Here is a 17,500-nt window from a genome sequence, read left to right on the forward strand (position 1 = left end):
ACCGACAACACTCTACCCACACCCCCAGTCAACAAAGAGGCCCAAATAGAGACCCCTACTACAGAGAGAAGCTCTCTGCCCCCCCCCGACACACCCCCCTCCATGTACACAGGCCCTGTGTACTCCAGCCCCAGACCGTAAACACACTAATCTGGCAAAACCCTCTGAGGTGGCCATCCTCATTGACTCAAATGGGAAATTCATCCAAGAAGATAAACTCTTCCCCCAACACAAGGTGTGCAAAATATGGTGCCCAAAAACACAAGATGCACTCCACATCCTGTCCCAGCCTGACTTTGGCACACCAGGCCACATTATTATTCACACCGGCACCAACAACCTGCGAGAGGAACAGGAGAGAGTAGGCAGCCTGGTCAACAGAGTAGCAGAGAGGGCCTCTGAGTTGTTCCCCAACTCCCACATCACCATCTCCACTCTGCTGCCCCGCAAAGACTTTCATCCCCGTACTATTCAGAAAGTCAACGCTGACATCACCAGAGGGTGTGGCCTACTCCCGAACGTACACGTTGCTCACCACCCAACAATCACCCCAGAGCATCTACACGACCACTCCCACCTGAGGAAGCAGACAGTAGGGATGTTTGCCAAGTCTCTAAAGGACGTGGCACTTGGTAGACAAACACCCCATGCTGTACTGGACAGAGGACCACCCAGAGACCCCTACCAGACCACTGCACCACCAAGGAGCCCCAGGCCCCTTCAACGCCACACCAGACCCAGTGCACCCCACAGGCCCCACCCACCCCCAGAGCATCACCACTTCCATCGGCTCAGCCAGACCAGACCGGGCCCAGCCTATTATCCCGCACCAGACCACCACCCCTACCCGACCAGAGAGGAAGTCCCACGGCCCAGACCTGGCCCCCCTCCACCTCACAGGGCCCAACAGCAGGACCAGCGCAGCTACGCGGAGGTCGTCAGAGGACAGGAGAACCCTGTAGGATTAAGTGAGATTAAACAGCTCCTCCAATACATCTGCACTAAACTGCACTAAACACACACGGACGCATACACACTCACACACACACACACACACACACACACACACACACACACACACACACACACACACACACACACACACACACCTATTGTACTAGAATTTACTTGTTCAATGAATAGGAATATTTAACAGAATAACAGAATAAATGTTAGCTGATATCCTGTTTATCTCACTCTTAACAACTTATTAGTTAATAGTTACTGTGTTTCTGACTGCTATTCTTTCTTTTTGCAACATGAAATCACTATCAGTTAGCATGTGGAACATCCAGGGCCTAAACTCATCAACCTTTGGTCTGAAGAGTTTAGCACTGGAGTTCAACAAAAATCTTAAAGATGTTGATGTCATCATTCTGCAGGAGACATGGTGTAAGGCTGACGTTGTCACTCACTGTCCCACAGGCTACAGAGAGGTCATTGTGCCGTCACAGAAACACAGCTCTGTCAATAGAGGCAGAGACTCTGGAGGATTGATCATTTGGTACAAATCCGAACTACAAAATCTAATTGATCCCCTCAAAATTGGCAAATACCACATTTGGTTAAAACTAAAAAAAGAACTTGTACTGACATAAAAAGATGTGTTCCTTTGTGCAATATATATCCCCCCCTCAGAATCCCCATATTACTCAGAGGAGATCTTCCCCACCCTTGAGGAAGAGACGTGCCATTTCCAGGCCCAGGGAAATGTGCTCATCTGTGGGGACACAAATGCGCGCACAGGAACACTACCTGATCTAACGAGCACACGAGGGGACAGCTTTATTACAGGCCATACTGTTTCTAACTGTCTTAATCTCCCCCATAGAAACAACAGTGACAGCACCGTCAACAAAAACGGAAGGGATCTTTTGCAGCTCTGTAGAAGCCTGGGTCTGTACTTTGTCAATGGTAGGTTACGGGGGGACTCTTTGGGGAGATTCACCTACTGCTCACCTCTTGGCCACAGTACAGTAGACTATATGATCACAGACATGGACCCTTTCTCTCTCAGCTCATTCACTGTCAAGCCACTAACACCTCTGTCTGATCACAGCCAAATTACGTTGTTCCTCAAAAGAACAGACATGGAAACAACCACACATTCACAGCCCAGTATGCTGTACAACATCAGAAATTCATACAGATGGGCCCAAAACAGCACAGAAGAATACCAGAAAGCAACCTGGAACCAAAATATCCAAACACTCTTAGATAACTTTCTGGATACCACATTCACTCACAGTAAAGAAGGCATCAATCTAGCAGTACGAAACATCAACTATATATTCAGGCAAACGGCAAAAGAAGCACAATTGAAATTGATAAAAAACGAAACTAAAAAAATCGCAGATGACAACTGGTTTGATGCAGATTGTAAAATTATAAGGAAAAAACTTAGAACACTATCCAACCAAAAGCACAGAGACCCAAATAATGGTGAATTACGCCTTCATTACTGTGAGACTTTAAAACTCTATAAACGTACACTCAGAACCAAAAAAGCACAGTACAACAGCAAGCAGCTGACACTAATTGAGGAGTCCATAAACACAAACAACTTTTGGCAAAATTGGAAAAAACTAAAAAAATCGAAACAAGAGGAATTAGCGATACAAAATGGTGACATATGGACAACCCATTTCAAAACACTCTACAACACCGTTCAAATTGACACAAACGCAGAACAACGCCAAATCCATGAGAAGTTGAATGGATTAGAAAAAGCTATAAAGGACAATCAAAACCCATTGGACTCCCCAATTACTGACCAGGAGCTCTATAAGAAACTTCAGGCCCTCAAATTTAAAAAAGCATGCGGACCTGATGGCATCCTAAATGAGATGCTCAAACTCACTAGTGCAAAATTTCAATTGGCTATATTAAAACTGTTTAATTTGATCCTGAGTGTAGGTTATTTCCCTGACATCTGGAATCAAGGACTCATAACCCCAATCTTTAAGAACGGAGCCAAATTTGACCCTAACAATTACAGAGGCATTTGTGTGAACAGTAACCTGGGGAAGGTTTTTCTGTAGTATCATCAATGTAAGAGTTCTAAACTTCCTTAATAAGCACAATGTCTTGAGTAAAAGCCAAATTGGATTTATACCAAAACATCGCACAACTGATCATATTTACACCTTACACACCCTGATAGATAAACATGTCCACCAAAATAATACCAAAATATACGCTTGCTTTATCGACTTCCAAAAAGCATTTGATTCTGTTTGGCATACAGGACTGTTCTACAAAGTTATTGAAAGTGGTGTAGGGGGTAAAACATATGACATAATTAAATCAATGTATACTGGCAATACGTGCAGCATTAAAATTGGTAAGAAAAGAACAGAATTCTTTAACCAGGGGCGGGGCCTTCGTCAGGGTTGCAATCTGAGCCCTGCACTATTCAATATTTACATTAACGAATTGGCCACTATTCTAGAAAAATCCTCAGCCCCTGGTGTTAGTCTCCACAATTCAGAAGTTAAATGCCTACTCTTCGCAGATGACCTATGCCTGATGTCACCCACAGCACCTGGCCTACAGCAGAGCCTGGACCTGCTAGAGCAGTACTGCCAGACCTGGGCCCTGGCAGTAAACCCCAAAAAGACTAAAATAATGATTTTCCAGAGAAGATCCAGATCTCAGGGAATTAGACCAAAGTTCTCAATTGGTACAAAATATATAGAGTACTGTACACACTACAATTACTTAGGTTTAAAAATAAGCTCAACTGGACACCTTAATGAGGCAGTGAATGAACTGAGAGAGAAAGCACGCAGGGCATTCTACGCCATTAAAAAGCAAATTCAAATTGAAATACCTATTAAAATTTGGCTAAAACTAATTGAATATGTCATTGAACCAATTGCACTTTATGGCAGCGAGGTGTGGGGTCCACTTGCAAAACAAGATTTCATCAAATGGGACAAACACCCCATTGAAACCCTACATGCAGAGTTCTGTAAGATTCTCCTACGTGTCCAGAGGAAAACTACAAACAATGCATGCAGGGCAGAATTAGGCCAATATCCACTAATAATAAAAACTCAAAAAAGAGCAATTAAGTTTTGGAAACATCTAAAATACAGTGACCCCCTCTCATATCATTACCAAGCCCTGCAATGCCAAGAGCTGAGCAAAGAAAAGAGTCCCCTCATCCAGCTGGTCCTGGGGCTGAGTTCACAAACCTGTTCTACTAACACACTGAAGCCACAGGACCAGAACATCCAATCAATCAGAATAAACCAAATTACAACACAGTCAAAACAAAACTACATTGTTTATTGGGAAACACAAGCACAAACACAAAGCAAAATGCAGTGCTATCTGGCCCTAAATCGACAGTACACCGTGGCTAAATATTTGACCATGGTTACTGATCAAAACCTTAGAAAAACCTTGACAAAGTACAGGCTCAGTGAGCACAGCCTTGCCATTGAGAAGGGTAGACACAGGAAAACCTGGCTCCCTGTAGAGGAAAGGCTGTGCAACCACTGCACCACAGCAGAACCTGAGACGGAGCTGCATTTCCTGACAAAATGTCAAAAATATAAAACAATTAGAGAGTGTCATTTCCCCAAATTTGAAACCCTTATTCAAGGTTTCACAGACCTCTCTGATGAGGATAGGCTACCCGTCCTGTTGGGGGAGGACGCAGAGAGCTGTGGGTTGGCAGCGCACTACATTGCTGCCTGCCATAAGATGAGGGACAGTGTCTGACAGACCAATAAACCTGCACATGTCCTCTACTGTATGATTATTGTTATTGTTGAATGTGTTGGTTATTTTGACCCTTGGTTATTGTTGTTACTGTTGTCCCGTTGACAATATTTGATTCTCATTTTTATTTATTTTTATATTGTAAATATCCAAAATAAGCTTTGGCAATATGTATATTGTTACGTCATGCCAATAAAGCGAATTGAATTGAATTGAAAAAAAAATTGAGAGAGAGAGAGACAGAGAGAGAGAGAGAGAGAGAGAGAGAGAGAGAGAGAGCAGAGAGAGAGAGAGAGAGAGAGACAGAGAGAGAGAGAGAGAGACAGTGAGAGGGTCAGAAAGAGAGAGAGAGAGAGAGAGAGAGAGAGAGAGAGACAGAGAGAGAGAGACAGTGAGAGGGTCAGAAAGAGAGAGAGAGAGAGACATAGAGACAAAGAGAGAGATAGGCAGAGACAGACAGACAAAGAGAGAGAGAGAGAGGTAGAGAGAGAGAGAGAGAGAGAGACAGAGAGTGAGACAGAGAGAGCCATCACCTACAGAGAGATGAACCTGGAGAAGAGCCCACTAAGCAAGCTGGTCCTGGGGCTCTGTTCACAAACACAAACACACCCCACAGAGCCCCAGGACAGCAACACAATTAGACCCAACCAAATCATGAGCCAACAAAAAGATAATTACTTGACACATTGGAAAGAATTAACTAAAAAAACAGAGCAAACTAGAATGCTATTTGGCCCTAAACAGAGAGTACACAGTGGCAGAATACCTGACCACTGTGACTGACCCAAACTTAAGGACAGCTTTGACTATGTACAGACTCTGTGAGCATAGCCTTGCTATTGAGAAAGGCCGCCGTAGGCAGACCTGGCTCTCAAGAGAAGACAGGCTATGTGCACACTGCCCACAAAATGAGGTGGAAACTGAGCTGCACTTCCTAACCTCCTGCCAAATGTATGACCATAGTAGACACACATATTTCCCTCAGATTACACAGATCCATAAAGAATTTTAAAACAAGCCCGATTTTGATAAACTCCCATATCTATTGGGTGAAATACCACAGTGTGACATCACAGCAGCAAGATTTGTGACCTGTTGCCACAAAAAAGGTCAACCAGTGAAGAACAAACACCATTGTAAATACAACCCATATTTATGTTTATTCATTTCCCCTTTTGTAAATCGTTACAACACTGCATATATACATAATATATGCACAAAGTCCCACGTAGCTCAGTTGGTAGAGCATGGTGTTTGCAACGCTAGGGTTGTGGGTTCGATTCCCACGGGGGACCAGTACCGAGAAAAAATTTATGAAATGTATGCTTTCACTACTGTAAGTCGCTCTGGATAAGAGCGTCTGCTAAATAACTAAAATGTAAATAATATGACATTTGAAATGTCTTTACTCTTTTGGAACTTTTGTGAGTGTAATATTTACTGTTCATTTTTATTGTTTATTTCACTTTTGTTTATTAGAGAGAGAGAGCGAGAGAGCGAGAGAGATACAGAGAAAGAGAGAGAAGGAGAGAGATACAGAGAAAGAGAGAGAAGGAGAGATACAGAGAAGAGAGAGAAGGAGAGATACAGAGAAAGAGAGAGAAGGAGAGTCTCACCGCACTGTCCATGTAAGCCTCTGTCCAGATGATGTCATGATCATGGTTGATGACCATTGGTCGACTCAGAACGTGAAGGTACTCCATGACATTCTCCTGAACATCGGCCAGCGTGGAGACGTGTGTGTAGTAACCTGTATGGGACAAGGTATATAGGGTATATGTGAGAATACACACACACACACACACACACACACACACACACACACACACACACACACACACACACACACACACACACACACACACACACACACACACACACACACAAAGCTGCATTAGCAGATGGGCTTTGGGGTATAACTGACAGTGATAAGTGGGTGTTTGTGTTGAGCTCAGTCCACATGTTTAGATGATTGTTAGTGGGGGTGCATTATCCTCATGGTCCACATGTTTAGATGATTGTTAGTGGGGGTGCATTATCCTCATGGTCCACATGTTTAGATGATTGTTAATGGGGTGCATTATCCTCATCGTCCACATGTTTAGATGATTGTTAGTGGGGGTGCATTATCCTCATCGTCCACATGTTTAGATGATTGTTAGTGCATTATCCTCATCGTCCACATGTTTAGATGATTGTTAGTGGGGGTGCATTATCCTCATCGTCCACATGTTTAGATGATTGTTAGTGGGGGTGCATTATCCTCATTGTCCACATGTTTAGATGATTGTTAGTGCATTATCCTCATCGTCCACATGTTTAGATGATTGTTAGTGGGGGTGCATTATCCTCATCGTCCACATGTTTAGATGATTGTTAGTGGGGGTGCATTATCCTCATCGTCCACATGTTTAGATGATTGTTAGTGGGGGGTGCATTATCCTCATCGTCCACATGTTTAGATGATTGTTAGTGGGGGTGCATTATCCTCATCGTCCACATGTTTAGATGATTGTTAGTGGGGGTGCATTATCCTCATCGTCCACATGTTTAGATGATTGTTAGTGGGGGTGCATTATCCTCATCGTCCACATGTTTAGATGATTGTTAGTGGGGGTGCATTATCCTCATCGTCCACATGTTTAGATGATTGTTAGTGGGGGTGCATTATCCTCATCGTCCACATGTTTAGATGATTGTTAGTGGGGGGGTGCATTATCCTCATCGTCCACATGTTTAGATGATTGTTAGTGGGGGTGCATTATCCTCATCGTCCACATGTTTAGATGATTGTTAGTGGGGGTGCATTATCCTCATCGTCCACATGTTTAGATGATTGTTAGTGCATTATCCTCATCGTCCACATGTTTAGATGATTGTTAGTGGGGGGTGCATTATCCTCATCGTCCACATGTTTAGATGATTGTTAGTGGGGGTGCATTATCCTCATCGTCCACATGTTTAGATGATTGTTAGTAGGGGTGCATTATCCTCATGGTCCACATGTTTAGATGATTGTTAGTGGGGGTGCATTATCCTCATCGTCCACATGTTTAGATGATTGTTATGGGGGTGCATTATCCTCATGGTTCATTCCACATGTTTAGATGATTGTTAGTGGGGGTGCATTATCCTCATGGTCCACATGTTTAGATGATTGTTAGTGGGGTGCATTATCCTCATGGTCCACATGTTTAGATGATTGTTAGTGGGGGTGCATTATCCTCATGGTCCACATGTTTAGATGATTGTTAGTGGGGGTGCATTATCCTCATGCGTCCACATGTTTAGATGATTGTTAGTGGGGGTGCATTATCCTCATCGTCCACATGTTTAGATGATTGTTAGTGGGGTGCATTATCCTCATCGTCCACATGTTTAGATGATTGTTAGTGGGGGCATTATCCTCATGGTCCACATGTTTAGATGATTGTTAGTGGGGGTGCATTATCCTCATGGTCCACATGTTTAGATGATTGTTAGTGGGGGTGCATTATCCTCATCGTCCACATGTTTAGATGATTTTTAGTGCATTATCCTCATGGTCCACATGTTTAGATGATTGTTAGTGGGGGTGCATTATCCTCATCGTCCACATGTTTAGATGATTGTTAGTGCATTATCCTCATGGTCCACATGTTTAGATGATTGTTAGTGGGGGTGCATTATCCTCATGGTCCACATGTTTAGATGATTGTTAGTGGGGGTGCATTATCCTCATCGTCCACAGGAGGGCAGCACAGCAATCAGACATTATAACGACTGCAATCCTGACCATTTGTTCTCCCTCTTTTTCCAGCCCAAAGTATGCAAACACAGCCGTAATCTCTCTCTCTACCGCACACACAGGATTCATGATCTATCAATGTGGTATTGGTGAAGGATTCAGACTGAGTGTAGATTTGCAGCAGTCACATAATGAAAAGGATTCAGACAGTGTAGTGTAGTAGTACTGGGTAGGCTGGTGTTTAGGCTTACAGGGGATAAACCAGTTAAAACAACACTCCATTAAACCCTCCTGTCTCGGTCATTGGGATTGAAGACTGATGGACTGTGTTACTATGTCTCACTACATACAGTGATTATACAGATGGGAGGACTGTGTTACTATGTCTCACTACATACAGTGATTATACAGATGGGAGGACTGTGTTACTATGTCTCACTACATACAGTGATTATACAGATGGGAGGACTGTGTTACTATGTCTCACTACATACAGTGATTATACAGATGGGAGGACTGTGTTACTATGTCTCACTACATACAGTGATTATACAGATGGTAGGCTATGTTATTATGGATGTCGATTAAGACTGATTACAGGCTGTCTATTCATATAGAGCACATTTTACTGGGTCAGGATGAGGGGTCATATTTTACTGGGTCAGGATGAGGGGTCACAGAGTATGCAGACCTGCAGAGCAGACCTGCAGAACAGACCTGCAGAACAGACCTGCAGAACAGACCTGCAGAACAGACCTGCAGAACAGTGTTACGGCCATACAGTGGGTTGTAGAGCCGCATTAGAGAATGACCTTTATTGTTGCAAGCAATCCACTTCACAGTGTCAGCGAAGGTCACCTCTCGACCAATAAGGTAAGTAAACACACGGACCTGAAAAAGACAAATAGTTTTCAGCACCTAGTGTCACCTTGTCCTGCCTCCCTTGTCTTAGTGTCACCTTGTCCTGCCTCCCTTGTCTTAGTGTCACCTTGTCCTGCCTCCCTTGTCTTAGTGTCACCTTGTCCTGCCTCCCTTGTCTTAGTGTCACCTTGTCCTGCCTCCCTTGTCTTAGTGTCACCTTGTCCTGCCTCCCTTGTCTTAGTGTCACCTTGTCATACCTCCCTTGTCTTAGTGTCACCTTGTCCTACCTCCCTTGTCTTAGTGTCACCTTGTCCTGCCTCCCTTGTCTTAGTGTCACCTTGTCCTGCCTCCCTTGTCTTAGTGTCACCTTGTCCTGCCTCCCTTGTCTTAGTGTCACCTTGTCCTGCCTCCCTTGTCTTAGTGTCACCTTGTCCTGCCTCCCTTGTCTTAGTGTCACCTTGTCCTGCCTCCCTTGTCTTAGTGTCACCTTGTCATACCTCCCTTGTCTTAGTGTCACCTTGTCATACCTCCCTTGTCTTAGTGTCACCTTGTCCTGCCTCCCTTGTCTTAGTGGCACCTTGTCATACCTCCCTTGTCTTAGTGTCACCTTGTCATACCTCCCTTGTCTTAGTGTCACCTTGTCGTGCCTCCCTTGTCTTAGTGGCACCTTGTCATACCTCCCTTGTCTTAGTGTCACCTTGTCCTGCCTCCCTTGTCTTAGTGTCACCTTGTCCTGCCTCCCTTGTCTTAGTGTCACCTTGTCATACCTCCCTTGTCTTAGTGTCACCTTGTCCTGCCTCCCTTGTCTTAGTGGCACCTTGTCCTGCCTCCCTTGTCTTAGTGGTCACCTTGTCATACCTCCCTTGTCTTAGTGTCACCTTGTCATACCTCCCTTGTCTTAGTGTCACCTTGTCATCCCTCCCTTGTCTTAGTGGCACCTTGTCATACCTCCCTTGTCTTAGTGTCACCTTGTCCTGCCCTCCCTTGTCTTAGTGTCACCTTGTCCTGCCTCCCTTGTCTTAGTGTCACCATAGTCCTGCCTCCCTTGTCTTAGTGGCACCTTGTCATACCTCCCTTGTCTTAGTGTCACCTTGTCATACCTCCCTTGTCTTAGTGTCACCCTGCCTCCCTTGTCTTAGTGGCACCTTGTCATACCTCCCTTGTCTTAGTGGCACCTTGTCATACCTCCCTTGTCTTAGTGTCACCTTGTCATACCTCCCTTGTCTTAGTGGCACCTTGTCATACCTCCCTTGTCTTAGTGTCACCTTGTCATCCCTCCCTTGTCTTAGTGTCCAATTGAAATTAATCAGTCAATTGAAATTAATTCCTTAGGCCCTAATTTATGGATTTCACATGTCTGGGCAGGGACCCATGCCATGGCCCACCCATGCCTGGGGAGCCAGGCCCAGCCAATCAGAATGGGCTGGCGGGGTTACACATGGCCTGCGGTTGTGAGGCCGGTTGGACGTACTGCCAAATTCAACAAACAAAAAAACATTGGAGGTGGCTTATGGTAGAGAAATTAACATTAAATTCTCTGGCAACAGCTTTGATAGAAATTCCTGCAGTCAGCATGCCAATTGCACGCTGTGGCATTGTGTTGTGTGACAAAACTGCACATTTTAGAGTGGAGTTTTATTGTCCCCAGCACAAGGTGCACCTGTGTAAGGATCATGCTATTTAATCAGCTTCCTAAATGCCACACCTGTCAAATGGATGGATTATCTTGGCGAAGTAGAAATGCTCACTAACGAACTCCACAGCAGGTGTGATGCCTGATCCACAACTAACAGTAGACTGAACTCCACAGCAGGTGTGATGACAGATAGACAGAAAAGAGACATGGAGAATAGGAGAGAGGGTTAGAGGCAGGTGTGATGACAGATAGACAGAAAAGAGACAGGGAGAATAGGAGAGAGGGTTAGAGGCAGGTGTGATGACAGATAGACAGAAAAGAGACATGGAGAATAGGAGAGAGGGTTAGAGGCAGGTGTGATGACAGATAGACAGAAAAGAGACATGGAGAATAGGAGAGAGGGTTAGAGGCAGGTGTGATGACAGATAGACAGAAAAGAGACAGGGAGAATAGGAGAGAGGGTTAGAGGCAGGTGTGATGACAGATAGACAGAAAAGAGACAGGGAGAATAGGAGAGAGGGTTAGAGGCAGGTGTGATGACAGATAGACAGAAAAGAGACAGGGAGAATAGGAGAGAGGGTTAGAGGCAGGTGTGATGACAGATAGACAGAAAAGAGACAGGGAGAATAGGAGAGAGGGTTAGAGGCAGGTGTGATGACAGATAGACAGAAAAGAGACAGGGAGAATAGGAGAGAGGGTTAGAGGCAGGTGGGATGACAGATAGACAGAAAAGAGACAGGGAGAATAGGAGAGAGGGTTAGAGGGAGGAAGGAAATAAAGAAAGGGGAAATGGGCTGGGGAGAGGAAGGGAAAGACAGGAATAAAATGAAAGGAATTGAGACCATATGGGGGAAAGCGGTACCGGAGTACCAAGTCTAGGACAAAAAGGCTTCTCAACCGTTTTTACCCCCAAGCCATAAGACTCCTGAACAGGTAATCAAATGGCTACCCGGACTATTTGCATTGTCTGCCCCCCCCAACCAACCCCTCGATTAAGCTGCTACTCTCTGTTTATGATATATGCATTGTCACTTTAACTATACATTCATGTACATACTATCTCAACTGGGTCGACCAACCAGTGCTCCCGCACAGTGGCTAACCGGGCTATCTGCATTGTGTCGCACCACCAGCCAACCACTCTTTTACGCTACTGCTACTCTCTGTTTATCATATATGCATAGTCACTTTAACCATATCTACATGTACATACTACCTCAATCAGCCTGACTAACCGGTGTCTGTATGTAGCCTCGGTACTCTTATAGCCTCGCTACTGTATATAGCCTGTCTTTTTACTGTTGTTTTATTTCCTTACCTACCTATTGTTCAGCTAATAGCTTTTCTGCACTATTGGTTAGAGCCTGTAAGTAATCATTTCACTCCTGTTGTATTCAGCACACATGACAAATAAACTTTAATTTGATTTGATAGGAGGGGAAAGAGAGAGAGGGAAGGATGGATTTGGCAGCGGTGATGTCATAAGAAGATGAGAATAATGAGAGAGATAATACTGAAGGAGGCAGAGGAGAGAGGGATCGAGGGAATTAGGGAGGGATAGAGGGAGTTTGGGATAGAGGGAGGGATAGAGGGAGTCAGGGAGGGAGGGAGGAAGGGAGGGAGGGAGGGAGTTAGGGATAGAGGGAGGGATAGAGGGAGTCAGGGAGGGAGGGAGGAAGGGAGGGAGGGAGGGAGTTAGGGATAGAGGGAGGGGGGAGGGATAGAGGGAGGGAGGGAGGGAGGGATAGAGGGAGTTAGGGTAGAGGGAGGGAGGGATAGAGGGAAGGAGAGATAGAGGGAGGGATAGAGGGATGGAGAGATAGAGGGAGAGAGGGAGGGAGGGAGAGATAGAGGGAGAGAGGGAGGGAGGGAGAGATAGAGGGAGAGAGGGAGGGAGGGATAGAGGGAGGGAGAGATAGAGGGAGAGAGGGATAGAGGGAGGGAGAGATAGAGGGAGAGAGGGAGTTAGGGATAGAGGGAAGGAGAGATAGAGGGAGTTAGGATAGAGGGAGAGAGGGATAGAGGGAGGGAGGGATAGAGGGAGGGAGGGAGGGAGGGAGGGAGGGAGGGAGGGAGGGAGGGAGGGAGGGAGGGAGGGAGGGAGGGAGGGAGGGAGGGAGGGAGGAGGGAGGGAGGGAGGGAGGGAGGGAGGGAGGGAGGGAGGGAGGGAGGGAGGGAGGGAGGGAGGGAGAGGGAGGGAGGGAGGGAGGGAGGGAGGGAGGGAGGGAGGGATAGAGGGAGGGATAGAGGGATAGAGGGAGGGATAGAGGGATAGATAGAGGGAGGGATAGAGGGAGGGATAGAGGGAGGGAGAGATAGAGAGAGGGTGAGATAGAGGGAGAGATAGAGAGAGGGTGAGATAGAGGGAGAGATAGAGAGAGGGTGAGATAGAGGGAGGGAGAGATAGAGGGAGGGAGAGATAGAGGGAGGGAGAGATAGAGGGAGGGAGAGATAGAGGGAGGGTGAGATAGAGGGAGGGATAGAGGGAGGGAGAGATAGAGGGAGGGAGGGAGGGAGGGAGAGATAGAGGGAGAGAGGGAGGGAGGGATAGAGGGAGGGATAGAGGGAGGGAGGGATAGAGGGAGGGAGGGATAGAGGGAGGGAGAGATAGAGGGAGGGAGGGATAGAGGGAGGGAGGGATAGAGGGAGAGAGGGAGGGAGGGAGAGATAGAGGGAGAGAGGGAGGGAGGGAGGGATAGAGAGAGGGAGAGAGGGATAGAGGGAGGGAGAGATAGAGGGAGAGAGGGAGGGAGAGATAGAGGGAGAGATAGAGGGAGGGAGGGATAGAGGGAGGGAGAGATAGAGGGATAGAGGGAGGGAGAGATAGAGGGAGGGAGAGATAGAGGGAGAGAGGGATAGAGGGAGCGAGAGATAGAGGGATAGAGGGAGAGATAGAGGGAGGGAGGGATAGAGGGAGGGAGAGATAGAGGGATAGAGGGAGGGAGGGATAGAGGGAGGGAGAGATAGAGGGAGAGAGGGATAGAGGGAGGGAGAGATAGAGGGAGAGAGGGAGGGAGAGATAGAGGGAGGGAGGGATAGAGGGAGGGAGAGATAGAGGGAGAGAGGGAGGGAGAGATAGAGGGAGGGAGGGATAGAGGGAGGGAGGGATAGAGGGAAGAGTTGTCGTGCTATCAAAGCCCTTTAGCACTTCGTGACTCCGAGTCCCTGCCAGGAACAGTAGTCTCGTGGCACCCGGCCCACTGGTGTGAGTCCTATCGCTCTGAGCCTTCTTAACCAGCCTTAATGAGCAAACAGCTTATGGGCCTTCATTGATGAATTGAGTTAATTAGCATTAGAGTTCCATTGGTTACCTCTCGGTTGTCCAGGTCAGCCTGGACCAGGGTGCCCTTGAAGCAGGGTTCCACGTATTGGACGTAGTCGCTGTACTGTGGGATAGAACGCATGGGGAAAGCAGGTAGGGAAACAGGTCAGGGAGAGTTAAGGAGGTCAGCAGGTGTAATCTCAGCTGGAACAGAGAATCTCTGTGATGTAAAACGTTACAACAGCAGTGTATGTAACATCACATGACACATGTTGTCCAATCCTCTTCTGGCCTGGGCTACCTTATCATACATTATGGCCTTCCAGCAATATAACCATAAACACTGTCTGAATTGGGCAGATGGGGTTGTATTAATAAATGAATCATTCTGCCATAATTCACCATAATATATTTTGTATGATTGTAAATGCACACATTATATTCAATTATTTTATTCCATTGCAGCTGTATAATTAAAACCAGGTCAGCCCTAAATGGCATGTGTGTATGTTTTGCTTGTGTGTGTGTGTGTGTGTGTGTGTGTGTGTGTGTGTGTGTGTGTGTGTGTGTGTGTATGTGCTTTGCTTGTGTGTGTGTGTGTTTTGCTTGTGTGTGTGTGTTTTGCTTGTATGTGTGTGTGTGTGTGTGTGTGTGTTTTGCTTGCTTGTATGTGTGTGTGTTTTGCTTGTGTGTGTTTTGCTTGTGTGTGAGTGTGTGTGTGTGTGCATGTCTGCGTGCGTGCGTGCGTGCGTGTGTGTTAATCTCCTAGTTACTCACGGCGATGACATTGACAAAGTCGTTCTCCCCTAGTGTGTCCAGGATGGTGTTAATAGTGTGCTTGGCGATAGTGAGCCTAAGACCCTTCATACTCCCGCTGACGTCCACTACGATGATGATGTCCTTGGGAGAGGTCGCAGCCTGGATGTACCTGGAACAGAGCAGAGGGCAAAGGTCAACTGATTAAATCAATCAGATATTTAGTTTTCAGGTATTTGTTGGTCTGTTGGGGCATTTGGATATCAACAAAGGTGGGACGTACAGTTTACAGTACGGATTATAAAGGCCTGTCTGTTCTAAAGGCCTATCTGGCTGGACCTATTGCAAGCCAAGGCTAAAGGTTTATACAAGAGGTCAGGGTTCAGTCGATACACGATTACCCAGACATTCTTAGAATTCCAGCTGGTTCTATGGTTCTGAAACGGAACAATGGAACATTTGGAAGGAGGAGTCAGAACTGTCCAGGAACATCTCCTGAGAGGTTAATGAGCTTGGCCACACTGGAGGTTAAGAATATAGAGAGGATGGAAGGGGAGGAGGGAGGGAGGGAGGGAGGGAGGGAGGGAGGGAGGGAGGGAGGGAGGGAGGGAGGGAGGGAGGGAGGGAGGGAGGGAGGGAGGGAGGGCACACTGGAGGATAAGAATATAGAGAGGATGGAAGGGGAGGAGGGAGGGAGGGAGGGAGGGAGGGCACACTGGAGGATAAGAATATAGAGAGGATGGAAGGGGAGGAGGGAGGGAGGGAGGGAGGGAGGGCACACTGGAGGATAAGAATATAGAGAGGATGGAAGGGGAGGAGGGAGGGAGGGAGGGAGGGAGGGCACACTGGAGGATAAGAATATAGAGAGGATGGAAGGGGAGGAGGGAGGGAGGGAGGGAGGGAGGGAGGGAGGGAGGGAGGGAGGGAGGGAGGGAGGGAGGGAGGGAGGGAGGGAGGGAGGGAGGGAGGGAGGGAGGGAGGGAGGGCACACTGGAGGATAAGAATATAGAGAGGATGGAAGGGGAGGAGGGAGGGAGGGAGGGAGGGAGGGAGGGAGGGAGGGAGGGAGGGAGGGAGGGAGGGAGGGAGGGAGGGAGGGCACACTGGAGGATAAGAATATAGAGAGGATGGAAGGGGAGGAGGGAGGGAGGGAGGGAGGGAGGGAGGGAGGGAGGGAGGGAGGGAGGGAGGGAGGGAGGGAGGGAGGGAGGGAGGGCACACTGGAGGATAAGAATATAGAGAGGATGGAAGGGGAGGAGGGAGGGAGGGAGGGAGGGAGGGAGGGAGGGAGGGAGGGAGGGAGGGAGGGAGGGCACACTGGAGGATAAGAATAAAGAGAGGATGGAAGGGGAGGAGGGAGGGAGGGAGGGAGGGAGGGAGGGAGGGAGGGAGGGAGGGAGGGAGGGAGGGAGGGAGGGAGGGAGGGAGGGAGGGATAGAGGGAGGGAGGGAGGGAGGGAGGGAGGGAGGGAGGGAGGGCACACTGGAGGATAAGAATAAAGAGAGGATGGAAGGGGAGGAGGGAGGGAGGGAGGGAGGGAGGGAGGGAGGGAGGGAGGGAGGGAGGGAGGGAGGGAGGGAGGGAGGGATAGAGGGAGGGAGGGAGGGAGGGAGGGAGGGAGGGAGGGAGGGCACACTGGAGGATAAGAATAAAGAGAGGATGGAAGGGGAGGAGGGAGGGAGGGAGGGAGGGAGGGAGGGAGGGAGGGAGGGAGGGAGGGAGGGAGGGAGGGAGGGAGGGAGGGAGGGCACACTGGAGGATAAGAATAAAGAGAGGATGGAAGGGGAGGAGGGAGGGAGGGAGGGAGGGAGGGAGGGAGGGAGGGAGGGAGGGAGGGAGGGAGGGAGGGAGGGAGGGAGGGAGGGCACACTGGAGGATAAGAATATAGAGAGGATGGAAGGGGAGGAGGGAGGGAGGGAGGGAGGGAGGGAGGGAGGGAGGGAGGGAGGGAGGGAGGGAGGGAGGGAGGGAGGGCACACTGGAGGATAAGAATATAGAGAGGATGGAAGGGGAGGAGGGAGGGAGGGAGGGAGGGAGGGAGGGAGGCCACACTGGAGGATAAGAATATAGAGAGGATGGAAGGGGAGGAGGGAGGGAGGGAGGGAGGGAGGGAGGGAGGGAGGGAGGGAGGGAGGGAGGGAGGGAGGGAGGGCACACTGGGGGATAAGAATAAAGAGAGGATGGAAGGGGAGGAGGGAGGGAGGGTGGAGGAGGATGGCCGTACGCTCCTCTCCTATCCTGTCCTCTGTCGACCGGGAACTTCTTACATACCACACCAAGCCATTGTTTTAACCATCAGACCGACGACATTTTCAACATCCAAGACTGAGGACACACTCAACATCCAAGACTGAGGACACTCTCAACATCCAAGACTGAGGACACTCTCAACATCCAAGACTGAGGACACTCTCAACATCCAAGACTGAGGACACTCAACATCCAGACTGAGGACACTCAACATCCAGACTGAGGACACTCAACATCCAGACTGAGGACACTCAACATCCAAGACTGAGGACACTCA

General features: G+C 48.0%; 1 protein-coding gene across 1 annotated transcript in view; it reads right to left on the reverse strand.

The window, feature by feature from the left end:
• Window positions 1-17,500, reverse strand: part of LOC145861341 (voltage-dependent calcium channel subunit alpha-2/delta-4-like) — a 38,675-nt gene that overhangs the window by 14,485 nt on the left and 6,690 nt on the right. Inside the window, exons 5-6 of the mRNA XM_082963348.1 lie at window positions 14,995-15,145; window positions 14,267-14,341 (exon numbers count right to left, since the gene is read on the reverse strand). Of these exons, the coding sequence (XP_082819474.1) occupies window positions 14,267-14,341; window positions 14,995-15,145 (226 nt within the window). The remainder of the gene's footprint in view (window positions 1-14,266; window positions 14,342-14,994; window positions 15,146-17,500) is intronic.

The sequence above is a fragment of the Salmo salar genome, chromosome 17 (assembly GCF_965601325.2).
Source record: "Salmo salar chromosome 17, fSalSal1, whole genome shotgun sequence".
Classification (NCBI taxonomy): Eukaryota; Metazoa; Chordata; class Actinopteri; order Salmoniformes; family Salmonidae; genus Salmo; species Salmo salar.